Genomic DNA, 19403 nt, shown 5'->3' with positions numbered 1-19403 from the left:
TCAAAGTGTGTTTTTGAGACTGTCTTTGGTTCACTGCAGTTTTAAGGAGGAAATACTCAGCAATGCTGTCCACTTATCAACTTACACACGGTGTGTGTTAAAGTGGATTAAAAACACCACATAGACACATAAACAACATTAAAAGGGGGACTTTAAGAAGTTCCAATCAACTAAAGATGTTCTGGATCTGCCAGGAAGGGGGACGTGTGTTTATTTTGTCTTAATGCACAGCAATGAGGAAAGCTCAAGTGGCCAAAGACTTTTCAAGGATCACAGATGGAGAATTGCACAGATTGGTTGAGTCTCAGGGCCAGAAAGCCTAAAAAAATGATAAAACAACCCCAATATCACCATATGTTGATTGGGAGAGTTTGAAGGAAAATCCTCTTCGCTCCTCCAAAAACAAACTCCAGCATATTCATTAGGCAAATGTTGAAGATCTTCATCATGTTCAGATGAAACTAAAAAAGTAGATTTTTGGCTTCAAACCCAAACAGAGTTAAAAAGTACCCCATGCCCACGGTTAAATATACTCCTGGGTCTATAGTGTTGTGGACCTATTTTTTTGTTGGAGGTCCTGGACTTCATATTATCATGGATTCTAGCAAATACCAACAATATTGTCATTTATCTGGGGTTTGATATACAAAGAAAATAATTTAATGAGGAATATTCTAATTGCAAAATTCATGTTCATAGTTCGTATTGAGATCTTTGACTTTTGATTGCAGGCTTTTGTTTGGTCTCTTCTTAATCTGAACACAGTTTGAGAAATCAACTCATATCATCAATGGAATTTGCCACTGCAAAATGTGCAAGCTGTTATTTAATTGATCAATATTGATTGCTTTGTCATGCACATTTTTACACAAACACACACACTTACAAATGCTGGCACACACATACCTACACACAATCCCCCCCCTTTCTTTCTCTCAAACACACACACACACACAATCAGTCAAATGGCACAATCCTCTGCAGAATCAGAAGCGAGCTTAAAGTGTTACAGGCCTCCGAGGCACTGACATTTTGTTTTAATCTAGTGATCTTTTACCATAATAATTCATATTGTGTCTCTTCTGCAGGAGCTTGAGCGGATGACTCTACAAGAGAGAGAGAGATATAGACAGACACACACAGAGAGAGAGACTGTTTATGAAGCTCCTGTTGTTCTTTCCTATTAGATATGAGACTTTATGAACTTTATAATGCACATTTATCATTCACAGGGTAAAAACCTAGATATAGCAACACTAAGACGGCAATTATCAGATATTAAAACCTCATTGGCTCTTGCCTAACACGAGAATGAACCTCATTGGCTCTTGTGTAACACGAGAATGCACCTCATTGGTTCTTGCTGAAGCTCAAACATGATGCGTAATACGAGAATGAACCTGATTGGTTCTTGCTGAAGCTCAAACGTGATGCGTAACACGAGAATGAACCTCATTGGCTCTTGTGTAACACGAGAATGCACCTCATTGGTTCTTGCTGAAGCTCAAACGTGATGCGTAATACGAGAATGAACCTGATTGGTTCTTGCTGAAGCTCAAACATGATGCGTAATAAGAGAATGAACCTGATTGGTTCTTGCTGAAGCTCAAACGGGATGTGTAACACGAGAATGAACCTCATTGGCTCTTGTGTAACACGAGAATGCACCTCATTGGTTCTTGCTGAAGCTCAAACGGGATGTGTAACACGAGAATGAACCTCATTGGCTCTTGTGTAACACGAGAATGAACCTGATTGGTTCTTGCTGAAGCTCAAACGTGATGCGTAACACGAGAATGAACCTCATTGGCTCTTGTGTAACACGAGAATGAACCTGATTGGTTCTTGCTGAAGCTCAAACATGATGCCTAACACGAGAATGAACCTCATTGGCTCTTGTGTAACACGAGAATGAACCTCATTGGCTCTTGTGTAACACGAGAATGAACCTCATTGGTTCTTGCTGAAGCTCAAACGTGATGCGTAATACGAGAATGAACCTGATTGGTTCTTGCTGAAGCTCAAACGGGATGCGTAACACGAGAATGCACCTCATTGGTTCTTGCTGAAGCTCAAACGGGATGCGTAATACGAGAATGAACCTGATTGGTTCTTGCTGAAGCTCAAACGGGATGCGTTATACGAGAATGAACCTGATTGGTTCTTGCTGAAGCTCAAACGGGATGCGTAATACGAGAATGAACCTGATTGGTTCTTGCTGAAGCTCAAACGGGATGCGTAATACGAGAATGAACCTCATTGGCTCTTGTGTAACACGAGAATGAACCTCATTGGTTCTTGAATAACACGAGAATGAACCTCATTGGATCGAACACCACTGGATTGACCAACCAGAAGAACCTTTAAAATGCTTGGAATCTTTCCATCGCACAAGGTTCTTTATAGAATGTTGGTGTATTTTAAAATTGTTCACTGAAAGGTTCTTTGGGGAACCAAAAAGGTTTCCTCTATGGCATCGCTGCATAACCTTTATTATTAATAGTCTATAAACAATTCACCTTTTACTGTTCTTGATGGGTGTTATTGATGGGTGGTGAAAACTGAAAGAAATGAGAAGCCTAGTTTTTGCCTGAGCTTGTTTTTCTGATGGATCGTCGATGGCAACCGACAGGAGTGAGCAGGTGAATAGTGTTGGCGAGATGAACACGCAGTGCAGATTAAAGGACTCCTCGCCCGGCTGATAAAGAAGAGGACTGAATACATTAAATCGAGCCGTGAGGACGAGCGCCACGTGGGCCTTAATCACATCTCCTGCTGCTCTGCACTCAGAGAGACTCATTCAAAAGCCATCATGAAGCACTCAAGCCTCACGTATCCATCCATCCATCCCCCCGAAACTGGCCCAAACAATCTCTCTCGCTCTTTGTTCAAACGCAGACTAAACAATCAGCGGAGTGTGGGCCGCAGAAACGGGATCATCGCTCCAACAAACTCCATCCTGTCAGATTGCAGACGAGTGTTTGATAAGGACAAGAACATCATGGAAAATCTGACAAGACATCTTTCCTTTGTCTAAACACTGGTATAGACGTTCTTTTGTCAAACACATTGAACCGCAGCATTTTAAGGATGGAGAAGATTGGAATAATCCATGTTTTTTTTTATAGAAGTCTCTTCTGTGGCTGATATTATTTGCACCTCAGTGTATTGCAGTATATTATAAAACAGTATGCAATAATAATGGGAACACTTTACAATAGGGTTCATTATTTAACTACCTTAGTTAACATGAACTAAGAATAAATAATACGTCTACAGCATTTATTAATCTTAGTTACTATTTATTTCAACATTTACTAATACATTAATTGTATTTGTTAATAGGTAAAGTATAAGGCATATCGTGTTCAAATCGACCTTACTCAGTGCAATGGAGCCCCGTAAACGTAAAGGGTTATGAGCCATTTCCAAAAATAAAAAATACAGACTTTTGAATGCGCACGAGAAACTTTTGCTTCCGCATGAGAAACTTTTGCATGCGCTTGAGAAACTTTTGCATGCGCTTTAGAAACATTTGCATGCGCTTGAGAAACTTTTGCATGCGCTTGAGAAACTTTTGCATGCGCTTTAGAAACATTTGCATGCGCTTGAGAAACTTTTGCATGCGCTTGAGAAACTTTTGCATGTGCTTGAGAAACTTTTGCTTCCGCATGAGAAACTTTTGCATGCGCTTGAGAAACTTTTGCTTCCGCATGAGAAACTTTTGCATGCGCTTGAGAAACTTTTGCATGCGCTTGAGAAACTTTTGCATGCGCTTGAGAAACTTTTGCATGCGCTTGAGAAACTTTTGCATGCGCTTGAGAAACTTTTGGATGCGCACGAGAAACTTTTGCATGCGCACAAGAAACTTTTGCTTCCGCATGAGAAACTTTTGCATGCGCTTGAGAAACTTTTGCATGTGCTTTAGAAACTTTTGGATGCGCTTGAGAAACTTTTGCATGCCCTTTAGAAACTTTAGCATGCGCTTGAGAAACTTTAGCATGCGCTTGAGAAACTTTTGCTTCCGCACGAGAAACTTTTGCTTCCGCATGAGAAACTTTTGCATGCGCTTGAGAAACTTTTGCATGCGCTTGAGAAACTTTTGCATGTGCTTGAGAAACTTTTGCATGCCCTTTAGAAACTTTAGCATGCGCTTGAGAAACTTTAGCATGCGCTTGAGAAACTTTTGCATGCGCACGAGAAACTTTTGCATGTGCTTGAGAAACTTTTGCATGCGCTTGAGAAACTTCTGCATGCGCTTGAGAAACTTTTGCATGCGCTTGAGAAACATTTTCATGCGCTTGAGAAACTTTTGCATGCACTTTAGAAACTTTTGCATGTGCTTGAGAAACATTTTCATGCGCTTGAGAAACTTTTGCATGCGCTTTAGAAACTTTTGCATGCGCTTGAGAAACTTTTGCATGCGCTTTAGAAACATTTGCATGCGCTTGAGAAACTTTTGCATGCGCTTGAGAATCTTTTGCATGCGCTTGAGAAACATTTTCATGCGCTTTAGAAACTTTTGCATGTGCTTGAGAAACATTTTCATGCGCTTGAGAAACTTTTGCATGCGCTTTAGAAACTTTTGCATGCGCTTGAGAAACATTTTCATGCGCTTGAGAAACTTTTGCATGCGCTTTAGAAACTTTTGCATGCACTTGAGAAACTTTTGCATGCGCTTTAGAAACATTTGCATGCGCTTGAGAAACTTTTGCATGCGCTTTAGAAACTTTTGCATGTGCTTGAGAAACATTTGCGTGCACTTGAGAAACTTTTGCATGCGCTTGAGAAACTTTTGCATGCGCTTGAGAAACTTTTGCATGCGCTTGAGAAACATTTGCATGCGCTTGAGAAACTTTTACGTGAGCTTTAGAAACTTTTGCATGCGCTTGAGAAACTTTTGCATGAGCTTTAGAAACTTTTGCATGCGCTTGAGAAACATTTGCATGCGCTTTAGAAACATTTGCATGCGCTTGAGAAACATTTGCATGCGCTTGAAGCTTTTGCATGCGCTTGAGAAACTTTTGCATGCGCTTTAGAAACATTTGCATGCGCTTGAGAAACATTTGCATGCGCTTGAGAAACATTTGCATGCGCTTTAGAAACTTTTACGTGAGCTTTAGAAACTTTTGCATGCGCTTGAGAAACATTTGCATGCGCTTTAGAAACATTTGCATGCGCTTGAGAAACATTTGCATGCGCTTGAAGCTTTTGCATGCGCTTGAGAAACGAAACTTTTGCATGCGCTTGAGAAACTTTTGCATGCGCTTGAGAAACTTTTGCATGCGCTTTAGAAACATTTGCATGCGCTTGAGAAACATTTGCATGCGCTTTAGAAACTTTTGCATGCGCACGAGAAACTTTTGCATGAGCTTTAGAAACTTTTGCATGCGCTTGAGAAACATTTGCATGCGCTTTAGAAACATTTGCATGCGCTTGAGAAACATTTGCATGCGCTTGAGAAGCTTTTGCATGCGCTTGAGAAACGAAACTTTTGCATGCGCTTGAGAAACTTTTGCATGCGCTTGAGAAACTTTTGCATGCGCTTTAGAAACATTTGCATGCGCTTGAGAAACATTTGCATGCGCTTGAGAAACATTTGCATGCGCTTGAGAAACATTTGCATGCGCTTGAGAAGCTTTTGCATGCGCTTGAGAAACGAAACTTTTGCATGCGCTTGAGAAACTTTTGCATGCGCTTTAGAAACATTTGCATGCGCTTGAGAAACATTTGCATGCGCTTGAGAAACATTTGCATGCGCTTTAGAAACTTTTGCATGCGCTTGAGAAACTTTTGCATGCGCTTGAGAAACTTTTGCATGCGCTTGAGAAACTTTTGCATGCGCTTTAGAAACATTTGCATGCGGTTGAGAAACATTTTCATGCGCTTGAGAAACTTTTGCATGCGCTTGAGAAACTTTTGCATGCGCTTGAGAAACTTTTGCATGCGCTTGAGAAACATTTTCATGCACTTGAGAAACTTTTGCATGAGCTTTAGAAACTTTTGCATGCGCTTTAGAAACATTTTCATGCACTTGAGAAACTTTTGCATGAGCTTTAGAAACTTTTGCATGCGCTTGAGAAACATTTACATGCGCACAATAAACTTTTGCATGGGCTTGTGAAACTTTTGCATTTTAATATTTTTCACACATGCGATAACAATGACCCTTCATGACAAAAATAAATGATATATCGCACCTTTTCTATATCAATGCATTGATTTGCAACTAAACTAACTAAAAAACTATAGCAATAAATGTGACTATTTATTGTCTTTTATTGCAATAATCCACTCAAGGTTGTGCATTACACTGATTTTGATTATTGGGAAATTGGGTTATTTTTTCTACTCAAATCCTGTTGAACCTTTTGTGTTCTTTTTTGTGTTCTTTTTCAGTGTTTGAGTAGTTTTTGTGTTACCCAGCTACTGGGTCAGACGTAACAACCCAGGAGTTGAGTTATTTATCACGGGCTATGATCGCATGATCCAGTGCCGTTACGGTGGAAACGGGATAACAGAGACTGGCCGATTACACTTATTTACTTGTAAATGTTCAGTGGTTGTGTGGAGTATTATATAAACATTTAGAGGAGTTAAGTTCATCTGTAATCATTACGGTAATTCATGTGAGAAGTAAAAATAAGCAAGTGTTATAGTAAAAGCCCAATATTCTTGGTTTAAATAACAACCCAATTTTCTGGGTAAAATTAACCCAACATGTGTTCCGTCCTATATTTACCCAGCCCTTTACCCAGTGTTTTTTTTAGAGTGTATAGTGTGTCTCCAAGATCGCTCATCTTTCTCATGTTAAAGCTCTAAAGACAGTTCACTCCACCAGACATTCCTCGACAGCCGAGTTAGTCGGGTGTAACTTGTAAAACTTGTAACTAATATTAATAGTGATGCTTGGTTTATCCAACACCATTAAACATGGATCATTTGCATTTCGCTAACCCTTTTTCGGCATTCTAGAAGTAACTTTGCAAATGCATGTCAACTTATTTTACTAGCCATGTCAATAATCTAATGAGAGGTAGTTAGCATGTTTTTCATAATTGACATGTTTGACGTAATTTCCCAATGCCTAATTATGATTTTTGAAGCTAAAAGCATTGCTTTTACATCCCTGTAAACAGGCAATATGAGAGATATTTGACGGTACGTTTGGCTTGTTAAAATGTCTCAGATACAAAGAAATATTACAGTCAGGAAAAACAAGTATTGATGTATCTTACTTTCACAGAAATGCATTATTTACCTCACATTATATTGATATATTTCACACAATGGTTTATTTTTTTCACATTTCAGGTCCAGCCGAGTCACTTAGAAATCATGGATCAAACCGATTTAGAGGGTGCTCTACCATTTATTTAAAAAAGTGTTCAATAAAATATACACCATTTACAAAACAACATTTGGCAATATGTCTGGAGGCCATTTCTCTGTCCTGTACTCTAGTGTCAAATTACATCAGTATCGGTTTTCTGGTTAAAATCCTTTTAAAAACCGATCTTCACAATAACTCCAGAGTACAATGAAACGGCCTCCTGGCCGCACATTCACACACACACACACACACACACACACACACACACGCTCACAGGGGAAATATACCATACAAAAATAAAAATAGGATATGTCATAGATAGATAGATATACTGTTTTTGCAATATTTCAAATAAAATGCCAGGTTGGATTGACATAAAAACACAAAAAGCACAACAGCTATCATGCGGTCGCTTAAACATCTGTCTAGATAACTGTATGCGTGAAAGAAACCCAACATCTGCAGTATTGTGTGTGAGAGTCTGTAGCAGCAGCTGAAGACACTGGTTTGATGGCTGTGTTCAAAACCTGCACATTATCACAGTCCGTGAGACGCTTCGTCCTCCAGATCAAGGGTTTCGACCCACATGAGAAGCTCAAGCACTCTTTAGAACGTTCACTGAGAACATAAAGCGTCATTTAGTTCTAAACGGAATGTTTATGTCATAGAAAACCCCGGATCTGACGTTTACTCCTGTTTTGAAACATGAAACAACTTTTTTTTTTTGTGTGCGTGTAATTTTTTTCTAAAAAGCATTTCTATGATGTAAAGAATGCACACACAAAAAACACACATTCACATTAGGTTTTGAACACAGCTAATGACTTCATTATAAAGACACAAGAGATTGCATGGGAAAACATCCATCTGTCTTATATATATATATATATATATATATATAATGAAAATATATTTTAAAAAAACTATTTTTTCTCCCAGGGGTCCACACTGTAAACAAAGTGAAATGTGCAACTGTTATGAATTGTTTTAAATGACTTTGTAAATGGTGTGTGTAACCCATTTTTAGGCTACCTGAGGAGACGGCTTTACGGTGATGGACCCCGGGTTAAAAACAAGCCTGGCTCAAGCTCAGAACAAAATCCTTATCCAAAGAGACATTAGCTTATTTCGAAGAACCCAAAAAAAACACATTTTATTTCGATAGTACCCTTTAGACATTGATTTAACCATAAGTAACTTTGCAACTACATGTCGATCTGATTAATATCTGATAATGACAGTTAGTTGACATGTATTTGCAAAGTTACTTATGGTTTAATGTCTAAAATGGATTAAAGTGGAACCAAAAAACACTGATCCGTAGAAGCTAAACATTATAAAGATCCCAGTCAAACCGGACTCAATGACCCTGTTGGTAAGAGCGAAGAACAGTCACTACACTAAAAAAATGAAACAAAACAAAAAACATTTTTGGGTCAAATATGACCAAACCCGACCGTTGGGTTAAAAATGCAATTTCAACGGCTGCGTCTATCCATATCTGACCCAAAGTTCGCTTAAAACAAGAGTGCATGTTTTGATGACTTAAGGACACGAGAGAAGTGGAGAAAACATCCAAACATCCATCCGCGTGCGTCTTTTACACGTGCACAACCACCGGCGCGCCTGACGCTTCCAGCTCGTTCCGGTAACGCTCCAGCCAGTCTCTGAGCTCCGAGATCCGGTAGCCCTCCGGACCCCTCCCGCCTTGATACACGACCTTCTCGTCCTTTAATATGTACAGGCGCTCGAAATACGCGCCGTACGCCGAGTTGGACGAGTTCTCCATGGTGTCCACGACTATTGCGCACTCCGGTACTTTCTGGTTCATGAGCTCCGCGGCGCGGAGCCGGTCCTCCAGGCAGCGGTGCCGCGGGATCTGGTACGGCGCGTCGGAGCTCACCCAGCCGTCTGACGGATGCGCTTCCTCGATGTACACCAGCAGCGAGTCTGCGATGTCCGCGTACTGCCGTGCGACGCGTTGGAACGCCGACAGGCGCGTCATGAACGGCGGTCAGGAGCAGCTCCCGAAGTTGACTATGAGAGGTCTCCTCCCGCGGGCGTAGTCTAGAATCCTCCGCGTGCCTCTCAGACGCGTGCTGTCCAGCGGAACCACCTCTGTGTTGGGCGCCGCGCCGCCCAGACGCGCCGTTTTAAAGAAGTCCAGCTTCTGTCCGTACCACACGGCGCGCAGCGACTCGAGCGTGAACATCTTGTTGGAGTCGGACACGCACATCGGCGGGTCGTCAGGGCTCGCGATGTCGCTTTCCCGCATCTTCATTAAAAGCTTCCTTCGGATGCATAGGAAATCCAGGAGCCAGAGCGTCAGTGCCGCGAGCAGGAACCGCGGGAGAAGCATCAGACACACCGCCGCGTTTTTCAACGCCTTCGCCGTTTGGACACCTGCGGATCCATGCAGCATCTCCATCCCCGTCCGGACAGGTACAGATACAGTCGTGTCGTTCAACGCTCTCTCTCTCTCTCTCTCTCGCTCACACACACACACACACACTCTCTCTCTCACACACTCACTCGCTCGCTCTCTCTCTCTCTCTCTCCCTCTCTCTCTCTCTACCTATCTATCTCTCTTTTTCGAGAACCGAGTCCCGCTTTTTATAGGACTAGTAAGGATTTGAATGAAAAACAACACGCCTACACACCCGTGCCGCCTCCTCACATGGAGGGGATTACCTCCCGTCAACTCTCCTGTCTGGATGAGAGAGAGAGAGAGAGAGAGAGAGAGATGCGACCAAACGCAACATGCTGCTTGTTAGATTATTTGACAGCTCTTCTTTGGAAATGCATCGCATCAATATCCACTGTTGAAGGACGAAGGGTTATTTTTGTGTAGAGTTACTCATATTTGTGTGTAGAGTTGGTAATTTTTCCAAAAATGTTTAAAATCGTTGGGTAATTTCTAGTAATAACCCGGCTGCTGGGGTAAATAGATATGTACTTGTGTGTTTGGTATTTATGTCCACAATTACATATTTAAATTCTAGACTCCCCAATATTTAGTTTGTAATTAAAAAAATATATTTGTACATTAAAATAAACAATTTTGCGTTAAAAATAACCCAACTATGGGGAGGAAATAGCAGCATCTTCCCAACCGTGGGTTATTTATTTAACCCAATGCATTGGGTTAAAAGTAACCCAACAGTTAACTATTTATTTTAATTCGAATGAATTTTTATTTGAATGAATAGCCTATTTTTATTTGAATTAATAAAATACACTTTGTTTTCAAATACAGATTGTTTTACTTGTATAGACCTCATGTAGCCCCGCCCCTTTTCAGAGCCGCGCTCGTTGTCTTTTGTCTTCCGGTCTAGGTATTTTCACTGCGATCATAAATTAATGAACGGCTCTTTTTAAAATCTTCCCGGTCTACTGACATTTGTTAAGACAATTGCTTTAAACATTTAACTTTCGTTAACTTCACATTAAGTAAATCACTTCAAAGCGAATTACTCCTGGACAGCAATGTGATAGAGATAGCTATACAGAGACCGCAAAACCGGAAGTTCAAAAACAATATTCTAAAGATGGCGGTAAAAGGTAAAACTTCCGAAATCTCCTAAACGTCCATTATATGACTGACAGACAACACCGGTTTGACCGAAAAAATGTCAAAATTGTAAATACTGTGGAAACAAAGTCACCTACATCTTGGATGCCCTTCAGGTAAGCTAAAACATTTAAAAAAATTATCTTCAAAGTGAACTATCCCTTTAAAAATAACCCGATGTTTTTACGGTGTATTGTAAGACTTGCATTTTATTAAACTTGTCAAGTGAGATGATGAGATTGATGCATTTTATAACGCATTGTTGCCTTCAATGTGGTTCATTGTGTCAAAAATGCTTCTTAATGGGTGCAGTCAAAAGAGATGCTGAGATTGTTTGAAAAAAGGCGTTTTTTTAATGCATGTACGGCCGGCTCGATCGGCCCAATGTAGGCTTATCCGATCAGCGGGGAAGTTCTCTGTCTTTCCTCGTGGCAAAGGGATTTTTCTCATGGATTAACTCGTATTTTCATCTGTCTTTGCTGCATTGCCTTTATATAGACAAAACTTCTTTTACCTGGAAACGTGTGCTAACGATGGTAATTGTCATTCAGTGTTTACAGCTTCGAGAACAGGAGGGTTTCCCACCCTCCTTTATGTGCATGTCATCTCTAAACTCTTTAAAACCTTATTACCTTTTGTTTTATTTTTTTTATCAGTCACCCTGAGACGTTTCATATGACACCAAACATGTGTAATACTCAATGATAGTGACTCACACTAACCATATTGTTTAAACCATACCTCAAACGGTGAGTTCAAATGGTAATTTCCAACAAGTTTTGCATACATATTGCTCTATCTTCTCGAGGAGTGTTTGTTCCTCAACCAGTTCTTCCCGTTTTTCCACTCTTACATGCATTATTATCTTTAAATTAGCAAAATTAGCGTCTTTATAAACTTTATTAAAAAAAAAGGTAAATTTTTGACGCATTACTGCATTCAGTAAAGCTTTATGCTGAGAGAGATGACAAATTATTATTTGATTAGAATATTTGACAAATCATTATCAAATGAGAATTCAGTGATAGAAACAACTTGATTCTGCTTTTTCGACTATTTGAATGCATTTCTGGGTTAGGGAATGAGTAAACACTTTGTTTTACAGTGTCCTTGTTGCATATGTTACATGTACTTACCATAATAAAAACAACAGTAAATTATGCATAATAACATGCAATTAACCCTCAAACAAATCCTAATCCTAATCCTAAAGTAAGTACATGCTGTTAATCATTATTACTCAGTACTTAAAGGGGAACTTGGCAAGAATTTCAAGTTTAGAAATGATTTGGATGGTTAAATAACCCGATCCGAGCATTCCCAGACGGAAAACCAACCTTGCAACTTGGAGACTAACTTTTCATTTGGAAATAGGAAGTCTCGTGAGAAGCGAGAGCGAGCGAGAAACACAAACTGCTCAATTCGTCATAATTCTATGGTATGATCAGCGTAGAAATGGCTAGAGTTGCCAAGTTCACATTTAAATACATATACACTTTTGTTTTTGCCCCCATTTTTCATGAGCTAAACTCAAAGATCTAAGACTTTTCTATGTACACAAAAGGCCTATTTCTCTCAAATATTGTTCACTAATCAGTCTAGATCAGTGTTAGTGAGCACTTCTCCTTTGCCGAGATCATCCAGGTGTGGCGTATCAAAATGCTGATTAGACAATGATTTTTGCACAGGTGTGCCTTATGGTGCACTCACACAGGACGCGAATGATTTCAATGTTAGGTCAATGCAAAGACGCGTCACGCGCGTAAAAATTCCTGCGGCGCGAATGAGGCGTTAGAGCGTGGCGCGGTAGACTCGAATACATTTTTTTCGCTCGTCAAGTTTGTTCAGGCGGAAGTACCGCTGACATCATGGCCGTCATCCAGCGCACCTCCTGGAACTCGCCAAACGCTTCGGATCGAGTCAAATCAAATATATTTATATAGCGCTTTACATCAAATCAAATATATTTATATAACAACTTAACAGTGTTTGTTTATTACTGGAAAAAAAAGACATCCAAACTTTGAAAAAAAAGATGGCCGCCAACGGATTTTGATTCTGACGCGCGTGACTCGGGTAAATTTCGCTTCAAACTTTTTTTTTTTACACGCGTCAATTTCGCTCTTGACGTGCGAATTTGATTCAAAGTTTTCACGCGTATACCTAGATGCGGTAGGCGTGAATTTGACACGCTATTCGCGCCTGGTGTGAACGCACAGTTAGGCTGTCCACAAGAAATGTGCACTTTCACTGTATTGGTAGAAAGCTTGGTGATAGCTTTAAAGGGTTAGTTCACCCAAAAATGAAAATTCTGTCAGTATTTACTCACCCTCATGTTGTTCCAACCCCGTAAGACCTTCGTTCATCTTCGCAACACAAATTAAGATATTTAAGATATTAAGATCGCTCCTGCATACTAGTCCATAGGCTTCTTGAGGGAATGACTCGAAAAGTCATTAAAGACATCGTTAAAATAGTCAACTCAATCTTAAGTTTATCAAACGACGAGAACACTTTTTGTGCGCCAAAACAAACAAAAATAACGACTTTATTTCAACTATTCACTTCCTTCTCCATGGGCCTGTAGTCAGTTAACGTAGTGTGATTGCGTAAAGCTACGTCACACGAAGGCTCACTATTGGCCGACGCTGGTCATGTGTGTGATGCGTGTGACGTACAATAACAGAAGCTTACGCTATTAAACTAGTAACCTGACTCGTGCAGAGGGAGAAATAAACCAATAGTTGAAATAGTTAGTTTTGTTGTTTTTGCGCACAAAAGTGTTCTCGTCGTTTGATAAAGTTAAGATTGAGCCCCTGTAGTCACTTGGACTATTTTAACGATGTCTTTAATGACTTTTCGAGTCATTCCCTCAAGAAGCCTATGGACTAGTATGCAGGAGTGATCTTAATATCTTAAATATCTTAATTTGTGTTGCGAAGATGAACGAAGGTCTTACGGGGTTGGAACAACATGAGGGTGAGTAAATACTGACAGAATTTTCATTTTTGGGTGAACTAACCCTTTAATGGTGCTGTGATCAACAGTCTCACTTGTGCTCCTCGTGTCAGAAATGAATGGAGAGTTTCCTCTAGTGGAAGCGTTTGGAACTGCAGCCGAACACACTCTCACTGAACGCTCGTTTACTGAGAGATCAACCTCAAATCTTTAACACGCACTTTTAGAGTAAAACGTAATTTAGAAAATGTTTATTTCATTAAACAAAATAAATATTTTTTGTATATTTTTCATAACAATGCACATAAAATTCTGCTATAAAACTTTTTTTTACTTCAGCAATAATCTGCCAAGTTTCGTCTTTAAAAAGAGATCAAACGTTCACAGTTTAAGTTAGAAATGTAATTTTTTAGGTCTAAGCTCAAAAACGAGTTGTGCTTTTGCATTAGTTGTAATATATGTCACATGACAGCATGTTATGAAAGCAGTCCTAATGTCTGAAATGACTTAATGAGCATGCATTGATGCACACAGAGGAGTCAGTGTGACGTTTCAAGCAAAAGACGTAAGCGCAAACCATGCATGCATGAAATCTGTTATACCTGTGTTGACTTGAACATATATCATAATATTGTCTACATTCTTCTAACGTGTTTGTAATGCACTCTTGTGACACATTAAGACGCATTCTATCATCTCTGTAATATGATCTAATTACTTTATATAGAAATGCCTTAACATAAGCATGTTAAATGTGTGTCGCAGTGTGGAGAATAAACAATGTGAATACAAAGTTCTCGGGCCAACATTTCATGATCCCTAATGAATGCATTTATTTGCTTACATTTAATCTAATCAGCCTAAATCCTAACTTTACCTATTCCACAGAAACCTATTTACAGGGGAAACACTACATACCTTGTAAACACAATCCCTGGCCTTCCATGGCGCTGTAATCCTATAATTCACAGGATTGACACAGTTTTCCCTGAGAAATAGTTTTTAATCAGGTAACACACCGGTGAGTTCCTCCGACAGAAGGCAAACTAGGCCTCTGGGAATCTCATGTCTGAAGTGTTTCCTAACTTCGCTGGAACATACTGGTGCAACTGGCTAAACTCTGCTTGTATAAGCGAGATGCTCCCAACAGTGTTCAGGAAAGCTGTGTGATTTGGTTTGCTGGTGGAGCAGAGACACTAGATGCATTACACTCTAAACAATGCTGGGTTGTTTTAACCCAAATTTGGGTCAAATATGGACAAACCCAAATGTTGGGTTAAAAATGTCATTTAAAAATTTTGCCCAGCTTCAACTTTCAGATTCAACTGTACATTTTTTTACTTGAGATTTGGGTTTGTCCATATTTGACCCAAATTTGGGTTGAAACAACCCAGCATTTTTAGAGTGATACAGACCTGAAGTAAGATTATGTATTGAAACGTAACCTGCTATCTTTGCTCATTCCCGAGACATCAATGTTTTGACCCGACAACCTTAGCTGTAAATATCTTGTGACTAATGAGCCTCGAGACACAGAGAAGCGGCAGCATTGACTGACATACAGATTGTACTCTAAAAATGCTGGGTTGTTTTATATAATTAAAACATTTAACCCAATGGCTGGGTTTGTCCATATTTGAGCTAAAGTTGGGTTAAAACAACCCAGCAATTTTTAGAGTGTGTTCAATCTTAAAGCACTAAAACATCTACTAACATATGATTGTTTTAGATTTATTTGATACTAGCAGTGTGTGTGTGTGTGTGTGAGAGAGTGCATTCTAAAAAATGCTGCATTGTTTTAACCCAACTTCGGGTCAAATATGGACAAACCCAGCCACTGGGTTAAATTTTTTAATTATATTTTCAACCCAACGTTTGGGTTTGTCCATATTTGACCCAAAATTGGGTTAAAACAACCCACCACTTTTTGTGTCTGCGTGAGCTGTGTGTGTGAGAGACTGTGTATTGTAAACAAATGTAAATGTAAGCAAATAAAAGTTTACACAGGGGTATCTATTATTTATTTGTTTGTGCACTTTAATACACCATGTACGGTTGTTGTACACTCTAAAAAATGTTGGGTAGTTTTAACCCAACTTTAGGTCAAATATGGACAAATTCAGCCGTTGGGTTAAATGTTTTTATTATATTTTTAACCCAATGTTTGTTTGTCCTTGTCCATATTTGATTTGTCCATATTTGACCCAAAGTTGGGTTAAAACTAAATTTTGGGTCAAATATGGACAAACCCAAACGTTGGATTAAAAATGCATTTTAAAAATGTAACCCAACGTTTGGGTTTGTCCATATTTGACCCAAAATTGGGTTAAACCAACCCACCACTTTTTAGAGTGTGTGTGAGCTGTGAGAGAGACTGTGTATTGTAAGCAAATGTAAATGTAAGCAAATAAATGTTTACACAGGGGTATCTATTATTTATTTGTTGGTGCACTTGTTCGGTTGTTGTACACTCTAAAAAATGTTGGGTTGTTTTAACCCAACTTTGGGTCAAATATGGTCAAACCCAGCCATTGATAATTTTTTTTAGTTACCATTTTTAACCCAAAGTTTGGGTTTGTCCATATTTGACCCAAATCTGGGTTAAAACATTCCAGCATTTTTAGAGTGTATGCTCTAAACACAAGTTCGTTGCTGTTCATTGGACGACAATGACAATAAACGTGAATAATAATAATAATAATTGGTGTGAACCTTCAGAGTAACATTTTATAATTTTTATAAAGGAAAAAATTTAAAAACCTGGAATATAAAGTTTTTATAATTTAATTGGAATGTCAAGAAGCAAGAAAAATGGGTTATTTTTTTAACCCAACCCTTGGGTTACACATGCATATTTATTTAAATCGTTGGGTAATTTCTAGTTCGGTTAAGTATGCGACTTGTACACTTGTGTATTTTGAATTTATGTGCACAATCATGTATATTTACATTATTTAGTTGGTATTTCAAATAAAACATTTTTTGTATTTTATTTATTAAAACGATGTCATAAATATAAATAAATAGTTAACTGTTGGGTTGAAATAACCCACAGTTGCGAAGGTGCTGATGTGCACCCCATAGCTGGGTTATTTTTAAATGTTTTAATTTTTTTTTAAAATTTTTATGTCGAAATATGATATCCAAGTAGACTGCAGACGTCGGGTTTTAAAGCGAATTTCTGTCTATATTATTTTGTCTTTTCATGCGTTCTGACAGGCCAAATTCCTCGACGAAATCCTTGAAAACAAACGGTCATACAGTTCGACAGTCTCTCCTGCCAAGTCGAGTCCCCGTTTTATTTCAAGAAAAAAATCCTGGCCTTTCCGTCCATTACCGTAAAAATCTCCTTGACACGGAGTCCCGGGACATTCAGACATCTCGGAGATCCTGAAACCGAGCTCGCCGCACGCCAGCATAAGTGTGTGTTGGCCAAGCCAGGTATTTGTAGATTGAAAGCTGGCCAGCGCTTCCAAGAAACAGGGATGTGTGGAGTAGATTTGCGATCCTTTTGGGAAACACTGAGCCTCGGTGGGGGACGCCAGCATAACACTGGGGTCAACTGGTCCTAATAATAGAGTAAAACACAGCGTTTGTAATGCTTTTCAGGTCCGAGAGACGCTGAACTTCTGACCTCCTGCTGTGTAAGACGCTCAGGAGCGGCTGCTAATGTAAAATCCTGCTTCTGGTGATGCTAGTGTGAGGCGAGGTCAAGAAGATCAGTGCGATCTCGGGACTTTCACCTCTCAGCTTTAGGAAACGGTAAAGAGAATCAAGTTTTTAATGGTGATTATTTTTCATACGCTTTAAGAAAAACCATGTGTAAATTCATAAGTCGAGAGTATTTCCTCCTTCAAACTGCAGTGAACCAAAGACGGTCTCAAAAACACGCTTTGGTGTTTCTGACGTCACAAACCACCTTGTAACCAATCAGATCAACGTGTGATCGACAACCAGTGGATCTCTGAGTGAGTGAGTGGAGGCGGGGCTCATTTACATATTCATAGAACCACGCATACTAAATGAGGTGTTCATTCAAGATATATTTATATTTTTTTCAAGGAAAAACATTTAAACGTATAGGAAGTATAAAGTACTTTATTTACATGATTGTGTTTACATACAACATTTCCAAAGCTAAAAAAACCCCCATATATTTAAATATGCAGTATGTACACTCTGCTTTATTGCCTTAACTCTACGTGGCATTGATTCAACAAGGTGCTGAAAGCATTCTTTAGAAATGTCGGCCCATATTGATAGGATCGCATCTTGCAGTTGATGGAGATTTGTGGGACGAAGCTCCCGTTCCACCACATCCCAAAGATGCTCTATTGGGTTGAGATCTGGAGACTGTGGCGGCCATTTTACTACAGTCAACTCATTGACATGTTCAAGAAACCAGTTTGAAATGAATCATGGTGCATTATCCTGCTGGAAGTAGCCATCAGAGGATGGGGACATGGTGGCCATAAAGGGATGGACATGGTCAGAAACAATGCTCAGGTAGGCCGTGGCGTTTAAACGATGCCCAATTGGCACTAAGGGGCCTAAAGTGTGCCAAGAAAACCATTACACCAACAGCACTTGCACAGTGGGAACAAGGCATGATGGATCCATGATCTCATTCTGTGACTCTACCATCTGAACGTCTCAACAGAAATCCAGACTCATCAGACCAGGCAACATTTCTCCAGTCTTCAACTGTCCAGTTTTGGTGAGCTCTTGCCAATCGTCGCCTCTATTTCCTATGTGTAGTGGAGATGAGTGGGACCCGGTGGGCTCTTCTGCTGTTCAAGGTCGTGTGTGTTGTGTCTTCACTGCATACCTCGGTTGTAACGAGTGGTTATTTCAGTCAAAGTTGCTCTTCTATCAGCTTGAATCAGTCGACCTCTGACCTCGAGCATTTTGGCCCACAGGACTGCCCCATACTGGATGATTTTCCCTTTTCACTCCATTCTTTGTAAACCCTAGAAATGGTTGTGTGTGAAAATCCCAGTGACTGAGCACATGCCACGCTCAAAATGGCTTAAATCACCTTTCTTTCCCATTCTGACGTTCAGTTTGGAGTTCAGGAGATTGTCTTGACCAGGACCACACCCCTAAATGCATTGAAGCAACTGCCATGTGATTGGCTGATTAGATAATTGCATTAATGAGGTGTTCCTAATAATCCTTTAGGTGAGTGTATACACACACACACACACACATAAAATAGACATTAAGTTCTTAAAGTTCATATATAAAGATATTACTTTAGAAATTTTCTGATCAGTTTTCATTTTTTATAATATTTAATCCCTTAAAATTCATCTTTGATCTCCAAAATTACACATTTAAAACAGTTTCCTTCTTCCTGCCTTAAAATATCTCGAATGTAACTCGACACCCTTGCCTCATTTAGTATGTGCGCTTCTATGAATATGCAAATGAGCCCCGCCTCCACTCACTGGTTGTCGATCACACGTTGATCTGATTGGTTACAAATCCAAAGCGTGTTTTTGAGACTGTCTTTGGTTCACTGCAGTTTTAAGGAGGAAA

General features: G+C 39.6%; 2 protein-coding genes across 3 annotated transcripts in view; one reads left to right on the top strand and one right to left on the bottom strand.

Moving 5' to 3' along the window:
- Positions 1-19403, top strand: part of LOC148976892 (uncharacterized) — a 93462-nt gene that overhangs the window by 15484 nt on the left and 58575 nt on the right. The window lies entirely within an intron of this gene.
- On the bottom strand, positions 7337-10004 carry dio3b (iodothyronine deiodinase 3b). Its single transcript, XM_039690067.2, has one exon. The coding sequence runs from the start codon at positions 9759-9761 to the stop codon at positions 8934-8936; it is 828 nt and encodes a 275-aa protein (XP_039546001.2). The 5' UTR covers positions 9762-10004; the 3' UTR covers positions 7337-8933.

This window comes from Pimephales promelas, chromosome 13 (genome assembly GCF_988280905.1).
Source record: "Pimephales promelas chromosome 13, fPimPro1.hap1.1, whole genome shotgun sequence".
NCBI lineage: Eukaryota > Metazoa > Chordata > Actinopteri > Cypriniformes > Leuciscidae > Pimephales > Pimephales promelas.
Note: the sequence above shows the minus strand (reverse complement) of the source record. Positions and strands in the feature narration are given on the sequence as shown.